The sequence below is a fragment of the Lepidochelys olivacea genome, assembly GCF_965140295.1.
Source record: "Lepidochelys olivacea isolate rLepOli2 genome assembly, chromosome: 15".
In the NCBI taxonomy this organism is placed as follows: Eukaryota; Metazoa; Chordata; order Testudines; family Cheloniidae; genus Lepidochelys; species Lepidochelys olivacea.
Window position 1 is genome coordinate 13,950,870 of NC_140425.1, and position 22,153 is coordinate 13,973,022.

The 22,153-nt window shown below is 45.6% G+C and overlaps 1 protein-coding gene across 1 annotated transcript in view; it reads left to right on the top strand.

The window, feature by feature from the left end:
- Positions 1–22,153, top strand: part of LOC311531363 (sodium/glucose cotransporter 1-like) — a 54,255-nt gene that overhangs the window by 16,754 nt on the left and 15,348 nt on the right. The window contains exons 5-12 of the mRNA XM_084648661.1: positions 86–190; positions 6,127–6,232; positions 6,450–6,530; positions 7,511–7,731; positions 8,680–8,815; positions 9,622–9,729; positions 13,462–13,612; positions 14,251–14,419. Of these exons, the coding sequence (XP_084504787.1) occupies positions 86–190; positions 6,127–6,232; positions 6,450–6,530; positions 7,511–7,731; positions 8,680–8,815; positions 9,622–9,729; positions 13,462–13,612; positions 14,251–14,419 (1,077 nt within the window). The remainder of the gene's footprint in view (positions 1–85; positions 191–6,126; positions 6,233–6,449; positions 6,531–7,510; positions 7,732–8,679; positions 8,816–9,621; positions 9,730–13,461; positions 13,613–14,250; positions 14,420–22,153) is intronic.

The following is a 22,153-nucleotide window of genomic DNA, read 5'->3' on the forward strand; positions in this document are numbered from 1 at the left end:
GTGGTATCTGGACAGAAGAGCCTCTGCCCCCTATGGTAATTGTCTTTTGTTCATAGTGTGAATTCTTCTCCCTCTCCCTCTGCAGGTGGTGACGATGCCAGAGTATCTCAAGAAGCGGTTTGGTGGCCGACGGATTCAGATATATCTGTCAATCCTTTCTCTGCTCCTCTATATTTTCACCAAGATCTCGGTGAGTTAAGCTTTTCCAGTTCCTCTATTCTAAGTGAAGTTCCTATCTGTATTATTATTTTATGCTCACATAAAATCTCTCTACCTGTCTGGCTCACTTCTCTCATTTGTTGCCTGGACTCTATTTAGGTAGGTAAAAATCTGTCTCCATGTTGTCACTCGTCTGTCTAGCAGTGCGGACCATCCAAACCAGCTCTACAGCTCTGTTTGTCTGCGCATGTTGGATTATACCAGGGGACTCTTTCTCTAGATGGTGGTTATGATTTAGCTTTCTTTTTCCAGGATTTTGTTTCCACATGTGCTCCCCTCCGGAACAGGTTAGGCTGGCTGGAGCCTTGTACTACATACTGTATGCGCCATCTCAGGCGTCAGTGAGAGAAACTGAAGAGAAGGTCTCAAACTATCAGAATTTTAATACCCGGTTCTCTGCCTTTGTCCCCCAAAGGCAACTATTGCTGCTTCTTACCCAGGAACATTCACCCCACCCCACTTTCAGCATTTTGTTTTAGAGCCTTCTTTCTAAGGTCTCCCATTCTGGGCCAAATTCTCCTGCTGCAGAGTATGAGTAACTCACTTTGGCTCTAGTGGGAGAAAAGGGGCCTTGGGCTTTCAAGAAATGGTTTTTTTGTCCCCACTTTTCACACATCCTTCCATCTGTATCCTCAGCTGAACATGCAACCTGTTAGTACTAATGAAGCAAAAGCAAGAAAAGAGAGGAAGGCAGGTGGGGAGAAGAGAGATGGGGTTAGAAAATAAAGGAGTGGGAAAGTGCAAGGAGAGGAAGGGAGGGAAGAGGAAAGAGCCTGTCTGTGGATTAGTTTGAGCTATGAAGTGTGGCTAACAAGGGGATTGCAGGAGCAAAGGGAGCTGTGATTTTCCTTCCCTTTTGAACCCATTAAATCTCCATCCAAGTCCACAGGTCAGGCAGACCTGGCTCTGTTGTTTTCCTGCAGTTGCCATGGAAGGTTACTCTTTGCCCTCTGCATAGGAGCTGAGTGTGATAATAGTCCAATGTAACCTAAAAGAGCTGGCCTTTTGCTCCCATTCTCACACTCTCTTACAATGACTGATTCTTACCAAGGTTAAATTAAATAGGCTAGGTCTATGGCGAATCCCCAAGTTGGCTTTTTGGTTTCCGTTTTCATTTCTGTAGCATTTATTTCCATGAGGAGCTGTCAACACAACTGTTGTTTCTTATATGCAGCTGTAATTGGAAATGTTGCATCCATTTAATCGGGCATGGTATTGTTAGCACATAGATCTAGGGTTCCAAGCATCCCTTATGTATGAAACTGTTAGCTTTATTTTGCAAAGCTTTATGGGACTTACATTAAAAGAAGACAATAAAGAATTGCAAGTAGGTAGATTTTTATATTGCTTATAGATAAGGCTAAGGTTTTGTCATGGATATTTTTAGTAAAAGTCAGGGACAGGTCACCAGCAATAAACAAAAATTCACAGCAGCCCGTGACCTGTCCCTGACTTTCACCAAAAACATCCCTGACAAAAAGGGGTCAGCGGGTTCAACACCCACCGCTGCTGGGGCTCCCACGTCCCCCACCGCTGCAGTGGGCAGGAGCTCCAGGGTCCCCCTGCCCGTGGGACTGGGCTGCTGCAGGGTCCCCTTGCCCCTGGTCTTCCAGCTGCCCAGACGGCAGGCAGTGGGGAGTCCCTGCAGCTGTCCAGTTATGGTGGGCGGCAGGGACTCTCTGCAGCTGACCAGCCAGGGCATGTGGGCATCTGCAGGGTCCACCAGCCCCCTGCCATGACTGGACAGCTGCAGGGTCCCTCCACCAGGGTAGGGGTTGGGAGCTGGGGGGGAGGGGGGGAGGGGCTGGCTGGGAACTCCAGCCCTGGGGCAGAAAGTGCACGGAGGTCAATGGAAGTCATGGAAATCAATGGAAGTTCTCTGACCTCTGTGACATAATCGTAGCCTTACTTATAGAGTGAAAATATGGTTGAGTGTGACCTAGTTTCATAATCTATTTTAAGGTTGTTTTTATGCCTGTGATTCTCTAATGAAGTTGTTACTGAAATGAAAAGAAAGGGCTTATACAATGGAAATGTATGAGGAGACGATTCACCTTGCAGGAGCATAATCACAATGTGATATTAACATATGATTGGACAATGTATAAGACATTCCAAACCACAAAGGACAAAATGAAATGATTGGTTAAAAACATGTTGTTAAGCAGGTTAAAACTGAAATGTAGGGTATAATGGAATATGACATTTGTCTTTGATTGGGTAGGCTGGGGTTACTGCGGCAGGCAGAGGACCTTAAAAGTGCCTACAGAGTGGTTGAAGAACAGCTCACCACAGCAAATCAAGGCACTCTGGTTGGTCCTAATAAGTGTAGACTGGAACAAGAGGGTCCACAAGAATAGCTTTGGGTATTTAAGAGGGCAAATCTGGTTTTTGGGGTTACCCCTCTGCATCTCCTTATCTGAGCCTGCCTGAAGAGGGTGACTGGGAAGGTTATTACCTGGAATGTGATGGCTCATGGTTACACAACTTTTGGGAAAGTCCTAAGTGAGCGTTGTTTGTGGCAGCTGGTAGAAGTAAGAAAAAGTAGGGACAGAAAACAGGTTCTCTGGGAGGAAGGTTAATATCAGAGCTGCTACCTGATACCACCAGAAGACCTGGAGGAGCAGGGTCTTGTCAGGGAAAAAGCTGAGATGAGGAGGAAAGTTCAGATGAGGAGGGAAATACACCTAATGTCCCTTGACCAATATAGAAGCATTAATCTTTGTAGATGAGCATATTGGAATATGAACACAGGTGATTTCATCATTCTGCTTGCTAAGAGGGTTAAAATAGCGGGCAGGGTTGTATCATCTTAATCAGGGAGATTTTAATTAATGTGTTACAAATGACTGTTGATAAAAATGCTTAGAATGCTCTCCCCAAAGACTATAGATTAGGGAGAATGTTGTTTAACAACACTGTGAATATTCTCCATCCAGGACTAACTGGAATAACACCCGTAGCTGATATTAATCAGTCTCTGGGAGAGCATCCCATGAACTACCATGAGTGGTTATCCTCTGTATGGGAATGAAATAGGGTGGTTCATAACTGGCAGACCAACACCCCCTATGCAAAGCTTTTAATTAGTAATTCTGTTTTGGGAATTAAGAATATGGGGGAGTTGGTAGCTTCCAAGGGGGGCTGGCTTTTGATGAAGTTCTCAGTTTAATGATCAAAGCACATCAGGGCATTGTGGCTGCCAAGGCTGAAGCTGAAATAAAGTATAAGGTCACAGTGACGCCCAGTGCAGTTCATATTTGTATCTCCACAGTATCTTGTATCGTGGGTGCCTGTTTTACATGCTGGTTCTTCATTTACATCACTTGTACATGTGATTGTTGGGGTTTTGCTCAATGTGCAACATTCTATGTTCCATGGTTTCTCTACTGCAGAAGTTCCCTTCCTTTTGGGGGCAGAGTTCCTCCCCTGTGTGATGCACCAGTGATGGGCTCCCCTTTTTCCATGTTTCCTTGCAGAATTGCTACCGTCTCTCCTTTTTCTTGCCCATTTTCTGCCTCTTTTCTCTTTTGTTTCTGTTCTGTGTATTTTTTGTCCTCCCCTCCCCCATCTTGTTTTGTGGCTCCCTGGGAAACTCCGTGCTGTCAGGGTTGACTCCATGGGGCTCCCATAACCAAGATGAGTTCTGCAGAAGCAGAGTAGAGACGCTTAAGTCAGTTGGCTGCTGCATGAGCCTACAGCTCTGTGCGAGCTGTTGCCATGGTAGCTTTCAGGGAGCTGAAAACCATTAGTGCTTCTTCCATCGCTGTCACCAGTGGAGCTGTACCCATGGTAGAGCGGGGGGGGGGCAGTTTTAAGAAAATCATCTAGTGTAGGCAAGGCACTGGTGACCAGTAACTGATTACATTAAGACTAGGTGTCTGGGGAAACAAGTACCTGGATGCTCCCCCGTAATCTGAAGGAATTTAAAACCCAAGTCTGTGAATGCAGTGCAAGTGTTCCTTGGAATTCTTTAGATGTAATGGAAGTTGTAAAAGGACACTCATGTCATTAATAGTTTTGCCTAGTGGTTCTTGAATGATGTGTGCCTAGCTCTAGAGTGAGTTTTTTGCATGGAGAAGGTTTAGTACATTCAGAGATATAACGTTTTAATGGTATCCATAACAAGGAAACATTAGCAGTAAATAATGTAACTGGGAGGTAGAAGAGGTGAACTTGGAAGGCGATTCAGTAAATCCAAGGAGTTTACATATTGCTCAGGATGTTAAATAATTAACTACGTTTTAAACCTCAAACTTTGGGGCATAAGATGATCAGCTGTGAGGGTCAGGAATGAATCATCTCCCATACAGAGCAGCACGGGCTCATAGTTAGCCTGTGGGATTACGCTTTCTGAATTCCTGCATCTTAACCCAGCCCCAGCCTCCATGGCCACAGATGGTGAAAGCAGGGATGGAATTCGTTGGTGGGACCAGGCATACGTTTCACACCCTGTGTGGTGCACAGTTCAGCTTCACAATGCCTCTGCATGTGGCTGGTGGTGGGAGCAAGTCTGGAGGATCTGCAGCTGCACAGGTCTCCTCCTTGCCCGGAAGGCAGAAGGGGTGAAGGGGCGGGGTGTTGAGGTGGTGACAGTCTCAAGGTGGAGTTTCCTCAGTGGCCTGGGGGAGAGGTTTTCTTCCTCCAGCATCTGCCCAGCTACTCAGGCTGAGTGCTGTGGAATGGATTTGCCTCTTTATATTTTTGCTTTAGTTTTCTTGTCTGTAAAATGCGGAGGATGATACTCAGTTTCCTGGCTGACTGGGGAGTCATGAGGATATGTTACTTACTGATTGTAAAGGGCTTGAAAGGTAAAATGTGCTAAGTAGTGTTATGTACAGCATGGCACAATTAGCCAGAGGCATGACTTTTATATTACCCCTCTCCTTGTGGCAGAATACCTGACTAGATGCGCTCCCTATGTTCCTTGAATAAATGTTTGCCCTAAAGCCTAGTAGAGCTGAGGACTAAATATCCCTCTTACGCCTTGTCTGCCCTGGGATTTTAGGGTGAGGTTTTCAAAAGCTCCTAAGTGATTTAGGAGCACAAATTCAGTGAGATGACTTTTAATGGCATATATGCTCCTAAGGCATGTAGGCACTGTGGAAAATCCCCACCCCCAGACACTCCCCCCTTTGCAGTGGTGCAGCATGCTGCACTGTTGCAAACCCCTAATAGAGATAGAAATTACACTGATGAGGCATGAATTGGTTACCCTGATTTCAAATTATCTCTACTTTAGGGGGTTTCCTTGGTGCAAATGTGTTGGTAACTAAAATCCCAGGCCGTATTCACGAAGTTGAAAATCCATGTCATTACAAGAGCTAATTGTTTCTCTAGCTGGCCTGTTGAATGCTAATTACTTTGACAGATATTCATGGAATTTGTGTAAAATAAGGTGTCATCTTTGATTCCTGTTTGTCCTCAACTAGGCAGACCAGTCATACCAAGCATCTGTGTTGCACTGGAAAGGTGAGCCTGGAAGAATGGCATTGAGCAAAGACCTAAATAAAGACAAAAGAGTTTTTAAATAAAACTCTTCCTGGATATAATGCAAAGGTTATCAAAAGACTTGGATGGTCTGGGATTTAAGAACTTTGTGGAACTGTTTCCCTATACATAAATTCACAGGCCTGGAGAGGTGGGTAGCCAGATTTGGCTAGGAAGGATCACTGACAGATTTCTGGAAACCATTGTAAAAACTGCAGAAACAAAGACGTGAACTTCAAAAATCCACTGGCAGTTAAAATAAAGCAGATCTGGGTGACCAAGGAGACAGGACTAGTCTTTATTTTGCATGTGCTTTTATTCTTTTGTGCAGTGCTTGGGGGAGTGGGGGGGAAAGAGATGCTATCAGTAGAGATGAGTCTTAAGCATTCCCTAAACTGTCATCTTTCCTTTTATTAGGCAGACATGTTCTCTGGAGCTATATTTATCCAAATGGCCATGGGGCTAAACCTTTATTTGGCCATAATCATACTGCTGGGTGTTACTGGTCTTTACACTATCACAGGTGAGTTTGTGGAACAGATTGATAAATTAAAAACAAGTTAAAAGGGGATCCAGAAAGATGAAAATGGAAGTGGGGAGTAAGAGGGTAAAAATGAGAGCACGAAAGGGGAGAGGGGTGTGTGTGTGAGTGAGAGAGAGAAGGAAACAAAGAGAGGTGATTCCCACTAAGGCATTAGCACAGGGGCTCTCATATTTTTCTGGCTTTTCTTTGCCTTTAGGTGGCCTTGCTGCCGTGATTTACACAGACACCTTACAGACCATCATCATGCTGGTGGGATCCTTTATTCTCACAGGATTTGGTAAGTAAATCTGATGAACGAGAGCTGGAATGATCAGCTGCAGCCCCCGGTGTCCTGTGGAAATGAATCCAGCACTGTGGAGTCCTGACAGGTTAACAGCTGAGGCGGTCCAATTGCTTCATGTATTAGCTGGGGGAAAGGGGAAGGCTGCATTGCTAAGCCCTCCTGTCATCCCGACCATTGCACCTTCAACACATCCAGGAATGCATAATATTAAAGTAGGACCAAGATTCTGAGTCTGTGGTCCATGGACCTCTGTTGCTAACTGGGGAGCTGGTTTGTCATATGGTATGGCTGCACCTTGATTCCAGCTGCTAAATTGCATGACGAAAGCTCAAATACATTAAATATTTATGCAGGTTCTGTAGTTACCATAAGGATGGCATAGAGTGGCAGAGGAGGTGGGCCGCGTGATTGTGAATAGGAGGCTGGGTGTCCACAAGATCACAAAGATACTAAAATGCAGTCCACCTGTGACACAGAACCCTAGTATTTAGGGATCAACCTACAAAATTAATCAAGAGGAGGTAGTAAAGGCAGGGAGCCCTGTGAGGCTGTAATTTCCTCTCCCTTACCTTGTAGCTTCTTACTGCTTGGTCTTCCTCTTTGGAAGCTTTTCACTGAAATGAAGTTGTCCCCCTGCTTCACAATAAACATTTCAGATTGACTTCATCTGGTGGACTCTGTCTCTGGTCGTTACCTGGGTCAGGCAGCCTGGAGATATTATACCTACATTATACTTTCTGGCAAGGTGTAAGCAGGCATCTGAGGCATGGGAAGGACAGTGGAGTATAAAGGAATCTTTAGAAGGAAAGCCACTGTGGTTCCTTGCTTTTGAGACTGTTCATAGCACATACTTTGATGTCTTCTGACAGTGTTGATCTCTGTTGGGCAGATTTGTCACACGGATAGCATGGAGTTTTCTCCTGGGGCTCTTCCACTCCATCAGGAATTTCAAGCATCTTTACATTGTTTTTCAGCATTTGCCAAAGTAGGAGGATATGAGGCCTTTAAGGAGAAATATATGAAAGCAATTCCAGGAAACACCTCATATGGAAATATTAACATTGATCCAAAATGCTACACCCCTCGGGAAGATTCTTTCCACATCTTCCGAGACCCAATCACTGGAGACCTGCCATGGCCGGGGCTTACCTTTGGCTTGAGCATCCTCGCTTTGTGGTACTGGTGCACAGATCAGGTAGTGTAAAGGCAACAATTGGAATTTCAGAGCATTCTAAAATCTGCAGTGTAGTTGGACTGATCTCTCTCCCACCCCACCCCCCATGCCTTTATCTCCTTAAGGGAAGGTGATTTTTCTCTATAGCTTTTAAATGCTGAGCCCTTTCTATGTTAAGTCAATGGGGTGTGTGTGTGTTCCTTTACTACCCTTTTGATGTCAGGCTGAGCATATGTTCTGTGTGTTGCTTTTCTCCCTTTCTTGTGATCTAGTTTTCAAATGTGCGCATCTTAGTAGGACATCAATATAAATATAATGACCTTTATCAATCCTGGTATAGACCTGGCTTTCCATCCAGCTGTACTAGGTGTATCTTGTATGTGTGTTGCTGCAATCTCCTTGCATAAACAATGCTGGGCAGATGGTCTGTGTATGTCAGTCCCTCCGTGCTAGGCTGGGGGACTGTCCATCTGTTTCCTTTCCTTTTCTTCTCCTTAGGTCAATGGTCCTTCCAGTCTCCAAAAATGATCAAAGTGGTATGTTTCAGAAGGAGAATGTACTACTGTAATGTTGCAGTATTGCATACCATGTATGAGTTGGGGGGAATTCTTCCAGCCCCCAGCTGGTGATCAGATTGAAAGTCCTTATAATTTGTATCCTAGCTAGTGTAACTGTGTCTGCTGTTCTTATTCATTTAAATGTCTAATCCTTTTGAAACTTCCTAAGCTTCTTGGTTCAATAATATCCTGTGGCAGGGAGTCTCACAGGTTAAACATACCCTGGACAAAAGTGTTTTCTTTTATCCATTTAGGTTTGTTCTAAGACCTTCAAGTGCTCTTTTGTTTTTGTAATTATGGGAAAGGGCAAATTGGAACACAGTTTAAAGAGTCTCATTTGTGCCTTGGTGTGCCCGGCATCGTATGTGGGTGACAAAGCTGGAGTCATTCACATCTACTGTCTCATTGACAGGTTATTGTTCAACGATGCCTCTCAGCCAAGAACATGTCCCATGTGAAGGCCGGCTGTGTCATGTGTGGGTACCTGAAGCTGCTGCCCATGTTTGTGATGGTGATGCCTGGGATGATCAGTCGAATTCTGTACACAGGTAAGACCTAGTACTGTAGCCTCCTTATTCTCTTCTCACTCCTCTTCCAGCCCCACTCAGTTTTCTCTTCACTGTTTCCCCCTCCCCCACTCCTTCAGCCCCTCTCCTCACCCAAAACACATGCACACACCAGCTGCTCCCACAAAATAAGAAGCTATTGCTCTTTCTCCATCCCCTGCTCAGGGCTCCACTGTCCCTGGTGCAGAACAGGTGTCGCTGAGACTCTCTCTCTCCTGCCCTCTTCGTTGGTAGCATTCCTGCTCTACCTGAGTGGGTGGGAAACACTCCTGTCTGTGAGTGACGTTTCGCTGGTGCAGAGGGAGTTGTGCCTGGATCCCACAGAGGAGTGTTCCCAGATCACGGAAATGCCTGTGAGTTGCAGGCTGCCAGAGCTCAGTGTGAGCGCAGGACCAGTTGTTTTTTCCCCTCTCCGATGAGCTGTGTGTACAACAACAAAGGAGAGCAGGTGACTCGGAGCAGGAGAGGGCCTTTCAGAGCACACGCTAACTTTGCCCTGGCCCCTGAGCCCCGATTTTGCAGTCCTCGCATGATTCAGTCCCGACCTCCTGTGCAGTTCTGCAAATGCAGTTTTGGTGGCTTGACCTCAGCACCATCATCACCGTTCTCCGGCTAGGAAAGAGGTGATGCAGGAATGGAATTCCTTCCCACAGCTGCGGAGTCAAGGGTGAGATCAGGCAAATAAATCCAGTGGTTTAGCATGGAGATGGGTTTGGGAACTTCTCTTGATTTATGGGTAACTTGCTGCTATGACTCCAGCTAACCCTGTCTTGTTATCTTTTTCTCAGATATGGTGGCTTGTGTCGTGCCTTCAATATGTGAGAACTACTGTGGCACCAAAGTTGGCTGTTCAAACATTGCTTATCCAAAAATGGTGGTGGACCTTATGCCGAATGGTAAGATAGTGTTTTTGTGGGAAAGACATGGATGACGGATTAATAGAAGCTGGATGTCGTGGGGGAGAGATGTCCCAGAGCTGGAATTCGGCTACCAGAACTAGGGACCTGCATTCTCATTTAGTCTGATTTGACATCATTAATGTACTGCAGCACTTTCTTGAGTTATCAGGGCTCAGCTATCGTAGGCCCTAGATCATTCCAGTATACACAGTATATTCCTATACATGCTGTCATAAATATAAAGGGAAGGGTAACCACCTTTCTGTTTACAGTGCTATAAAATCCCTCCTGGCCAGAGGCAAAACCCTTTCACTTGTAAAGGGTTAAGAAGCTAAGGTAACCTAGCTGGCACCTGACCCAAAATGACCAATGAGGAGACAAGATACTTTCAAATCTGGAGGGGGGGAACAAAGAGTTAGTCTGTCTGTGCGATGCTTTTGCCGGGAACAGATCGGGAATGCAGACTTACAACTCCTGTTAAGTTAATAAGTAATCTAGCTAGAAATGCGTTAGATTTCCTTTTGTTTAATGGCTGGTTAAAATAACCTCTGCTGAATGGAGTGTATATTCCTGTTTTTGTGTCTCTTTGTAACTTAAGGTTTTGCCTAGAGGGATTCTCTGTGTTTTGAATCTGATTACCCTGTAAAGTATTTACCATCCTGATTTTACAGAGGTGATTCTTTTGCCTTTTCTCTAATTAAAATTCTTCTTTTAAGAACCTGATTGATTTTTTATTGTTCTTAAGATCCAAGGGTTTGGGTCTGTGTTCACCTGTACAAATTGGTGAGGATTCTTATCAAGCCTTCCCTAGGAAAGGGGGTGTAGAGCTTGGGAGGATATTTTGGGGGAAGACGTCTCCAAATTGGCTCTTTCCCTGTTCTTTGTTTAACACGCTTGGTGGTGGCAGCAAAGGGTTCAAGGACAAGGCAAAGTTTGTACCTTGGGGAAGTTTTTAACTTAAGCTGGTAAAAATAAGCTTAGGGGGGTCTTTCATGCAAGTTCCCACATCTGTACCCTAGAGTTCAGAGTGGGGAAAGAACCTTGACATGGTGGCAGAGCGGTGGGATCATTTTGAGATAATTTTGAACCAGAAGCACAGCAGGATTTTAAAAGGTTTTGTAAAAGGTGATTGCAGCTGTAGAATCTGTCTCTATGCCTGCTGCTCTGTCCCCAAGGCAGAACAAAAGGATTTTTGTGTAGGCTGAGAACAGCTATCAGGGGGCAAAAAAGGGTATCCGGTTACAGCACAGGAAAATTTTACAAGCCAGTTTTTTGTTTGTTTGTTTGTTTATTTGTTTTTCTTTCTAACTCTTGGGTGTAAAGTTAGTTAAAAACAGAGAGGTTAGGATGACAGACTGCACTGTTCAACAGAAGTTGGAATTAACCAGATTTGAAGCTGAGGAAGAACAAAAGGAACATGAAAGACGGGTAGAACTCAGAAAGATGGAAATGGAGGGAAAAGAAAAAGAAATGGAGGCTGCCCACAGGAGTGGATAAGGCTTATACTTCATTTAAGTATAAGCCTTCATGTTATGCCCATGGTTTCCAAATGGACCACTAAGAAGGGATGGGTTTGTGCAGACTTAGGCCACAGCCAGGAGGGCTGCTTCTCAGCTGTCTGCATTAGGAAAAGCTACTTGAGGGAGGCTGCTTGTGCAGAACTCAGCCTGAGGTCTGTTTCCCTCACTTCTCACTGGCAAGAGTCTCTCACTTGGAAAAGTAGCATCATTCCTGGAAGAGGAGCTGGGAGAGCCAAGCCGCATACACATGGGGCCTCTGCTTTACCTGGCCTATGAGTTTGGCAGATTTTAGAAGGGTACAGCAGGGAAGGTTTGAGAACTCAGTGCATGCTGAGAAGACTGCCCCTCTCTGGGAAGAGACTGCTAGACAGTGATGCTGGCAGGTTTGGCCTCAGACCACTAAGGAGAAGAGTTACAAGAGACATGAGCTGAAGAAGTAGCCAGCTAGACCCAGGGATGTGAGCACAGAAGGCAAAGGGAAAGATGGCCAAGGAAACATGAGAGTAGGAAGGCCTGTACAGAGAAGGGACAGATAGTTGCCCTGACAAAAGATAGCACCTGGAGTTAAACACAGTAAAAGGCAGCAGGGCTTTGTGGAGGGTGGAGGATGTGTAATGCCAAGGTGAAAAGCTTGGCTTCCAATGAGATCCAAAGCCTAGACCTATCAACTGAAGCAGCAGCTGCCACCCATCAGCAACTCAGTGGGGACCTGCCATTTCTCTCAGATAAGAGAAATGATCATCCATTGCATCCGAGCCTCATTTGTGTTAAGGAAAAGTTAGCACATGTGACTCCATTTTGGTTTGGGGCCCACCTTTGTTTAAATGCCAGCACATCATACACCAGGAGGAGTGATCCTTAGATACTGAATCCCTGTGAAAATCCTCCTCCTTGTCTCCAGCCTGCCTTGACTCCCAGTATCTGTTTTTTGTTAGTCTCTAACTCCCTGTCTCTTGGCCTTGATGTGAGGCCTCCCATTCTGATAATAAAAGTTACTGATGCATGGTTTTAGGACCATGCTGTGTAATTTAACATACTGGTATAGCACGAGGAATGCACCAAGCAGGGATAGGTGGTAGATAAGACAAGGGTTTGTTTATTGGCTAAGGTTTCCGATGCCCAAGGGCAACATGCTTTGCTAAAAAGTGTATAACCTTTGTATAATCTGTATTCAGGGTCCCCCCCCCGGCTAGCAGGGGGGCACCACGCTCGAGCGTAATAAACTTAGTGTCTTTTGGGAACTCTGCAGTTGTGGACTTTGTTTCTGTGCCTCAGCCTAGATTCGAACTGTGCGTGTCCTATCAGGTATAATTCGCAGCATTGGTGTGCATGTCCTATCGGGTATAATTCGCAGCATTGGTGTGCGTGTCCTATCAGGTGTAATTCGTAGCATTTGTGTGCGTGTCCTATGAGGTGTAATTCGTAGCATTTGTGTGCGTGTCCTACAAGGTATAATTCGCAGCAGTTGTATGCATGTCCTACCAGGTGTAATTCGTAACATTTGTGAGCTAGGGGCGAAAAGGTAGAGTGGTCACAAGGGGCCACTGACTTTAAGATATAAATTTAGAATAAATGTTTAAAGTTTACTCTGGCGTAACTACAAGCTGAGTTTGGATCAGGGACTGAGAATTGAGATAGCTGACATTTCCGTATTAGGTAGACCTATGATTATCAATGTCTGGGTTTCTTATCACTTCCCTTGTGTATGGATTGGTTTTGCTATGCCCCTTGTGGAGTCATCTCTTGCAAGTTGTATGTAATGCTGGTATCTTCCCTTGAGTATCATAATGCTGTTTGATCATGTACCCCTCTAGGGGTAATTCCTGGGCGGTGTTCTTTCTCTCCCACTGACCCAGAGTCCAATCAGGCAGTATAAATGACGATCATGTATGTTTCTGGGAGTGTCTCTGACCCCTGATGTTGTACACAAAGGACCCCATCTGAGTAAATACACACAGGCATTATCCATCTCCTAACAGCCCAGCCTGGGTATTATGTGGTATTGTAAATGTTGTGCTTCCTGACCTAGAAGGCATCATTCTGCTTATGTCCAGTAGGGTACCATGCAGTTGTTATAACCTGGGCATACTTCATTTATTAAGAGATAGCTGGGTTGGGGAGGTCAGATCATGCACTCAGAGATGTCATTGATGGAGCTTTCCCAGTGACTGACCCTCCCCAGCTCAGGTGGTGTCTCTCTGTGTTTCAGGTTTGCGAGGTCTGATGTTGTCAGTCATGCTGGCCTCTCTCATGAGCTCCCTGACTTCCATTTTTAATAGTGCTAGCACTCTGTTCACCATGGACATCTACACCAAAATACGATCCCGGGCATCTGAGAGAGAGCTCATGCTGGCTGGAAGGTAAGTGTTACTGCGCCCTTTCCCAGCATTAGGAACCTAACAAAACTGTACCCTTCAAAGTTCACTTTTAAGTGCCTTGATGAACAACCTTTCACTGAATGCATGTGGTGCAGCAGTGACCTCTTGTGGCCTGACAGCTTAATCCCATGTGTGCCTTTCTGGGTATTCTGTGAGGTAGTTTCCAGGCCATGTTTCTTATTTAGGGATTAATCTGAGGTGTCTATTCCCTACAGATATTCCAGGGGATCTGTTTAAATTTCATTCCAAGATGCCAGTTACACAAAGCTACAACATCAGTAATATTCACTAGCTATGCTGCTGATTTCTCTTTTATTCATCTCTCTCTGCTGTTTTATTGATTGCTGTGTTTATTTGTGACTTATTGATTTATTGTTTTGAGAGCAGAGTTCTCATTTTGAGTTGACTGAGAGCTGATGGATCGGGTGAGATTTCATTGCTGCTTGCTCTTTTTCCCCAGTGCTGATGGCTGATTACTGTTATTTTTGCTCATGTTTTAATGCTAGTTGAATAACCCAATGAATTGTTAAATTGTTGATTTGGTTCATTGTGATTTCTGTATTTCTGATTGATGTTTATAAATAAGTGGCTAACAGTTTTTTTATTGGTTGTATTTGCAGGTTATTTATCTTAGCTTTAATTGGTATCAGCATTGCTTGGATTCCTGTGGTGCAGTCAGCTCAAAGTGGGCAGCTTTTTGATTATATACAGTCGATCACCAGCTATCTGGGGCCACCCATTGCTGCTGTCTTCCTGCTTGCTATCTTCTGTAAGAGGGTCAATGAGGAGGTGAGTACAGGCTAGGAGAAGAGCTCTGTGTGCAAAAGTTCACAAAAGACATTCATCTGTGCATTGGGACAACTGCCCTTTCTTAGTTTCAATGCATTTGATTCTCAATTTCTTTGGCTATTCCTGCTACAGCCTAGTGCCTGAGGTTCCAAAGCCGAATGCTTGAGGGGCTCTTAGCTCAGTTGAGGAATCCTCATACTCTCCTTCCACCACATATATGTAAATATGCATGGACTTTGTTGGACTTTATTGGCTCCTAGACAGCTGTGAAGCTGGAACCACCTACTGTTTCACTGTGACTTTTGCTGAAGGGATGATTTCTGGGAAACACTGCTTTAATGCAACCTTATAGGTTCTCTGTGGGTTCTGTAGGCTTCAACAAGGAAGGGGGAAAGTCCTATGATTAAGCTGCTGGACTGGAACTTATGAGATCTGGGTTCTGGTCCCAGCTGTGCCACAGACTCCCTGTGAGAACATAGGCAGGTCACTGATGGCTTGAATTTCAGAGGTGTTGATCACTGAAAACAACTCCCTCAGAAGTCTGTGGGAACTGTGTGCTCAGCACCTCTGAAAATCACTCCAATAATAGCCCAGTAGCTCCATTTCCCCACTTGTAATACTGAGGATAATACTTCCCTGTGGACCCTATGGGGATAAATTCATTAATGTTTGTGAGGTTCACAGATGCAATTGTGAGGAAAGCCAACAGATAAATAATTTAACACTGTTTCCAGGTGGGGTTGGAGCTTTCTAGTTACTTTGACTCCTTTCTAACACTTCTCTTTCTCTGGACATTGGTGTATATACTACTAGTGCTTAGATACTTCGTAAGCAGGGATGTTCCATTTCCAGTCACTGCTTGGTTGAACCTCATGGTTTAATGGATCAGATCCTGAGGTCCTTATTCAGGGAAGTCTTCCATTGACTTCTGTTGGAATTTTGCCTGAGTAAGAGTGGATTAAGAACTATTAAGACTCTCTCAGCATTTGGTCAAAGGCGCAGTCCTAATTAGAATAAATACTGGGAACAAATAAAAGTCAAAGAGATTTGAAGCACTGCCTGGATCATAGACCAATTTTTATTTAGTATCCAAGATTAGACTTTTCTGAAAAGTTCTTATTTTTATGATAAACTGAGGTTCTCATCTTGTCTTATTCCAATACCTTTTTGTGATTTTTTTTCTGACCATTTAATAATAAATTTGTTCTAACTAGAAAATTTCCAGCAGGGTTTATAATTCCATACCACTGTCATTAGTCGTGTGGTTTTTAGCATATGGACCAAATTTACTGCTGATGTAAGCGGGTGCAACTGCACTAAAGTCAATAGGGCTGCACCTGTTTACTTCAGAAGTGAATCTGGCTCTGTATATTTTGTTTATATTTATGATATTCAAAATAGAGAGCGACAGACAGAGTAAACAGATAGATAAGGAAGGACAGTGCTCTGACGGTTCAAAGGTTTTGGTTCAGATAATGCTAGCTGCTCATCTGACATTCTCCAGACTTCAAAAACAGCTTGAATGTGAGCTGTGTTGTAGGGGCAGGAGATTTTACTTTCTTCATAGTTATTAAAGTCAGAAAGGACCTTCTATGATCATATAGTCTGCATAACACAGGCCAAAAAACATCACCCAAGAACTGGGGCAGGCATACTCATGAATCTTATTGGCATATGTCAAGATAGGAGAAGATGGTTATTTATTTGTATTGTAATGGTTGTTCTTCAAGATGTGGGTGTACATATATTACACTGAGGTGTGCACATGCCCAGTGCACCAAAGCTGGAGAACTTTCCTAGGAGTACCCACAGGGGCAGCTCTGCCCCAGTCCCCCCTCAATTTCTTCACACTGGATATCAAAGGTAGAAACTTTGATGTAGAGAGGACAGAAGGTAGGTCATGCAATATGCATTTCCCTCCTCCCATCTTGAAGAACAAGTTACAATACAGGTAAGTAACTATATTTTCTTCTTCAAATGGTTGTAGACATGTATTCCACTCATGTGACTCACAAGCTGTACTCATAGAAGGTTGAACTTGGAATATACTTAAAGAATGGTTGCAGGACTGCCCTCATGAAGTTTCATCTGACCTAGATGCAGTGGTAATTGCATAACGCTTGGTAAAAGTATGTATAGAAGACCAGGTAGCAGCCTTGCAAATGTCCAATATTGAAACATCACTGATCAATGCTATTGACATCACTTGGGCCCTCGTCGAATGAACCCACAGTCGTTATGGAGGCATGGTCTCAGCTATTTCACATGCAGAAGGAATGCAAGAAGTTATCCATGGAAACTGTTTGCCCAGAAATCACCTGTCCCTTCATTAAAAGTGCATAGGAGATAAACAGAGTCCAGGTAGAATGCCAACCATTGCCTCGTATCCAACATCTGAAGGCACTGTTCATCTGTGTTGGAGTGTGGTTTAGGAAAACATCAGTAAATAAAGTAAATAAAATTTGGTTAAGATTAAACTATGAAACCACGTTCTAGAAAATGTTTGGATGCGGCCATAAAGCTACTTTGTCACTGAAAAACTGTGTGTATTGGGGCTCTGCCATTAAGGTCTTCAGCTGCATACTCTTGTAGATCTCATAACTTCAGGGAAGGCTGTCTTTTCATGTAGGAGGGACAGAGATTTCAACTGACACCCATAAGGGCAGCCAGGACACTATGAAGGTCCCACAAGGGAACTGGCTTTTTACACAGGCAGGTGGAGATGAATGATTCCCATTTGAAATCTCACCACCATGGGGTTTTGAGAAAACTGACTTTACTTGGATGGGTGGATGAAATGCCAAAATTTCTGCCAAGTGAACCCTTAATGAGCTGAGGAAGAGACCAGGAGACTGAAAGTGTAATAGGTACTCCAAAGTGCCCTGAATACCAACCAGCATTGGCTGATTTCCCCGAGCAAGTGCCCAAACTGAAAAATGTTTACTAAGGCGACTTCTTTGGTTAAGTGGAGAGGGCTTCCTGCTGTTAAGCAACACCTGATGAACAGCTTCAGAACATCAGTCGTCCTCCTCATCTAGCATGTAGCATCCATGCTGTGAGATGTAAAATGCGAAGTGCTGTATGCAAAACTCGACCCTAGTGCTGAGTCTGTAGGTCGGGATGAAGAGATATGGAAGGCCAAATTGATAGACTGAGACGGTCGGAGAACCAACATTGCCTTGGCCAGGTTGGAGCGATGAGTCAGTTTGGCATGGTTCAATTTCAGCTTGAGAATGAACTGTGGGATTTTTGGGATCAGAGAGAAAGCATACATTAGAGCTGATCCATGATTGATATGGAAGGCATCAGTTAAGGAGCCTGGACCAAGATTTGCTCAAGAGCAAAATTAATGTCACTTCTGGTTGTGTCTTGTTGCAAACTGGTCAACAGTTGGGAATGCCCCATTCCACAAAGATGGACCTCAATACAAGACTTCAGAGACCACTCATGATTTTGGGAGAAATTCCTGCTGAGGTGATCTGCCAAGTGATTCTGAGCCCCAGGTAAGTGAGTGGCTGTGGGAATGATGCTCTCCCAGATGCAGAACTGCCAATGACTTTATTGCCTCCTGACACAGCAAATTGGAGTGAGCTCTACCCTGCTTGTTCTCGTAACATATTGCAGTGTTATTGTTAAACACATGAACCGCTGTACTACTGATGTGATCCCAGAAGGCTTGGCGGGCATTGTAAATGGCCTGAAGCTCAAAGACATTGATTTGTTCTGAGCACAAGCCCTGAATTTTCAACGCTCTTAGATGTGCTCTCCAACCTATTGGTGATGGCATTGGTGACTATAGTCCTGGTCAGTGGAGGACATGCAAAGGGAATATCCTGGCATACATGCTCAGAACTGCTGTAGGGAATCCAGGATCTCCAGAGGCACTCAGACAAGACTGTCCAACAGTCGACAACTTCACATTTGAAGAAGGCAAAAGCACAGTCTTGCATGCTGGTCTACAAAAGTGCATGCAGTTATATGATGCAGCCCCTCCAAGCCCTGCAGTAGTCCTGCTCAGTCTTATGAGACCTCTTCTTTGGAGGACCTGAGGAAGGAGAACAGTTTCTTTTTCTGTTAGGAGAAGCACTGGCTCTTAAGCTAGGAGCCACATTTCATGTCTGCTCTGAAAGAGAGCACAGAGCTATGTGGTTTGAAGAAGTCCCTAGTACTGAGGGCCTTATGGCCTACTTTGAGAGGTGTTGTAACAAGGGACCTGAAACCTGAGTCCTCCTCTTAAAGGACTTGCATATAGAATACCTTTCATTATTGTGCCCTTCTCCTAGGCACAACAAACACCATGGCTGAGGTTCACTGTTGGGGATAGCGACCCCATACAATGGACAACGTTTAAACCACAGTAAGAGCATCATCCAGTGCAACAAACTAGCTATCTTAACTATTTTAACTAAACCTAAGGGCATTACTAGACTACACAAGGTAAGTAACCGTTTTTTCTATCTCGTGACTCTTGTTCTTCGATATGTGTTGCTCATGTCCATTCCAATGGGGTGTGTGCGCACTGTGTGCACAATCATCGGAAGGTTTTATCCTGGTGGTACCTGTCGGGTCAGCTGTGGAACCCCTTGGAGTAGCACCTTCCTGGTGGTATATATAGCTCCTGCCGACCCCCTGCCTGCTCTGTTCCTTCTTCCTGAATACTCCAACAGAGGGGAGGCGGGTGGGATTTGGAATGGACACGAGCAACGCATCTCGAAGAACAACAGTTACGAGATGGTAAGTAACAGTTTTCTCTTCTTCAAGTGCTTGCTCATGTCCATTCCATTAGGTGACTCCCAAGCAGTTTCCACGGAGGAGGGGTCAGAGTTCACAGAGTTGCTGATTGCAGTACTGCTTTGATGAAGGCTGCATCATCCCTCGCCTGTTGAGTGATGGCGTAGTGCGATGTGAAGGTGTGGATGGAAGACCATGTTGCTGCCTTGCATATGTCCTGAATAGGGATTTGCACGAGGAATGTGACCGAAGAAGCCTGTGCTCTTGTGGAGTGCACTGTCAATGCCGGGGCTGGAATCTTAGCCAGGTTGAGGCACATTCTGATGCAGGACGTGATCCACGACTAAATGCGTTGAGATGAGATGGGAAGCCCTTTCATCCTTTCGGCGATTGCAATAAAGAGCTGTGGTGACTTACGAAATGGCTTTGTGCATTCAATGTAGAAGGCAGGGCACATCTGATGTCCAGAGAAGGGAGTGCTCGCTTTCTGTTGCTGGCATGAGGTTTAGGAAAGAATACTGGTGGAAATATGTCATAGTTTACATGAAAGTGTGAGACTACTTTTGGTAGGAACACTGGGTGACAGTGTAGCTACACCTTGTCTTTATGAAAAACCGTGTAGGGGGGGCTCAGAAGTCAGCGCTCTGAGCTTGGAGACCCTTCTGGCTGAGGTTATGGCCACCAGAAAAGCCACCTTCCAGGACAGGTAGGATAGAGAGAAGGTCACCATGGGCTCGAGGGGGGCCCTATAAGTCTTGAGAGAACCAGGTTGAGATCCCACTGGTGAATGGGCTGCTGCACCTGCAGATAAAGCCTGTCCAAGCCCTTGAGAAATCAACCAACCATTGGATTTCCGAAGACCAACCTACCCGCCACGCCTGGATGGAAGGCTGAGATGGCAGCCAGGTACACCTTAATAGATGATATCACCAACCCCTATTGCTTCAGGTACAGAAGGTAGACTAGCACAAGGGGAATAGGGGCTTGCTGCGGGGAGGCACCTTTCTGTAGGGACCAAATAGAGAAAGACTTCCATTTCACCAGGTACGTTGTGTGAGTGGAGGGTTTCCTGCTCCCCAACAGAACTTCCCTAAAAGGTCCGAACACTGCAGTTCAAGCGGGTTCAGCCATGGAGTTTCCATGCCATGAGGTGGAGGGACTCCAGGCTGGGGTGCTGTAGTTGACTGTGGTTGTGTGTTATGAAGTCCAGGAGCATAGGAAGGGCTATTGGCCTGTCCACTGATAGCTTCAGCAACGTGGTGAACCAGTGCTGATGGGGCCATGCTGTTGCTATGAGGATCACCTAAGATCTGTCCTGCCGGACCTTGTGTATGAGAGGAAAGGGCGTGAAAGCATATAGCAGATGACCCGTCCATGGGAGACGAAAAGAGTCTGCTATGGAGCCATGGCTGTGGTTCTGAAAGGAGCAGAACAGCTGGCACTTTCTGTTGCTCTGCATCACAAACAGGTCCACATGGGGATAGCCCCACCTCTGGAAGATGGAAAGGGCAATGTCCGCTCTTGAGTGACCACTCATGAGTGTTGAACGAGTGGCTGAGGTGGTCCGCTAGTTCATTCTGTGCTCCCGGCAGATACGAGGCCTGTAGCTGGGTGGAGTGTGCGATGCAGAAGTTCCACAGTCGGAGAGCTTCCTGGCACAGGGGAGAGGAGCGAGCACCACCCTGTTTGTTTATATAGAACATTGCTGTGGTGTTGTCCGTCATCACTGAGACACACTTGTCCTGAAGATGGGCCTGGAACGTCTGGCAAGCCAGACAAGCCGCTCTCAGCTCCCTGACGTTGATATGCAGCGATAGTTCTGGTTGTGACCACAGGCCTTGAGTTCTGATACTGCCCAGGTGTGCTCCCCAGCCCATCTCTAATGTGTCCGTGACCAGCAACAGTGAGGGCTGAGGCTTGGTGAAGGGCACTCCCACACAGACAATCTGAGGTTGTAGCCACCAGCTGAGGGACTCGAGAATTGGGGGTAGGAGGGTCACCAGTCTGTCCAGAGGATCCCGGCTCGGTCTGTATACCTTCACCAACCAAGCCTAGAAGGGGCAAAGGCACAATCTGGCGTGTTGTACTACATACGTGCAGGCCACCATATGCCCCAGAAGCTTCATGCGGTTTCTGGCCGTAGTTGCTGGAAACCGGCGGAGGCTCTTGATGCCCCCGATGCTTTGGAATTGGGACTCGGGCAGGGAAGCCCTGGCTTGAGGTGAGTCCAGGGGAGCCCCAATAAATTCTATTTTTTGGGTTGAGGTTAGGGTAGACTTGGGCATGTTCAGAATGAGCCTCAGCGTGCTGAAAGTGGCCTGTGCTAATGCCATGTGGTCTTGCACTTGAGAATCGCCCTTGATGAGCCTGTCATCCAGGTATGGGAAGACTTGTACCTGGCGTTTGCAGAGAGAGACTGCCACAACTGCCATGCACTTTGTGAACATGCGAGGGGCTGTTGAAAGCCTGAATGGGAGTACAATGGACTGGTAATGTCGGCCGCTCACTACAAATCTCAAGAATCATCTGTGCACCAGAATAATCGATATATGGAAGTATGCATCCTCCAGGTCAAGGGTGGCGTACCAGTCCCCTGAATCCAGGGAAGGAATGATGGTGGCCAGAGAGACCATACGAAACTTCAGCTTTCTTATAAATATGTTGAGGTTTCGCAGATCTAGCGTAAGGCTGAGCCCACCTTTGGCCATGGGGATGAGGAAATATCAGGAGTATATCCCCTGCCCCTGAACTCCTGAGAAACCTCCTCTATCACCCCTAGAGCAAGGAGTGTTTGCACCTCCTGTAGAAGGAGTTGCTCATGAGAAGGGTCCCTAAGAGGGACGGGGAAAGTGGGTAGGAGGGTGGAAGGGCACAGAATTGGATAGAATATCCCATCCCTGCCATGCTCAGGACCCAGCAATCTGAAGTAATCTGGGCCAAGGCACGGTAGAAGCGGGACGGACGATTCACAAAGGGAGGAAAAGGATCCGAGATTTGGGCTGG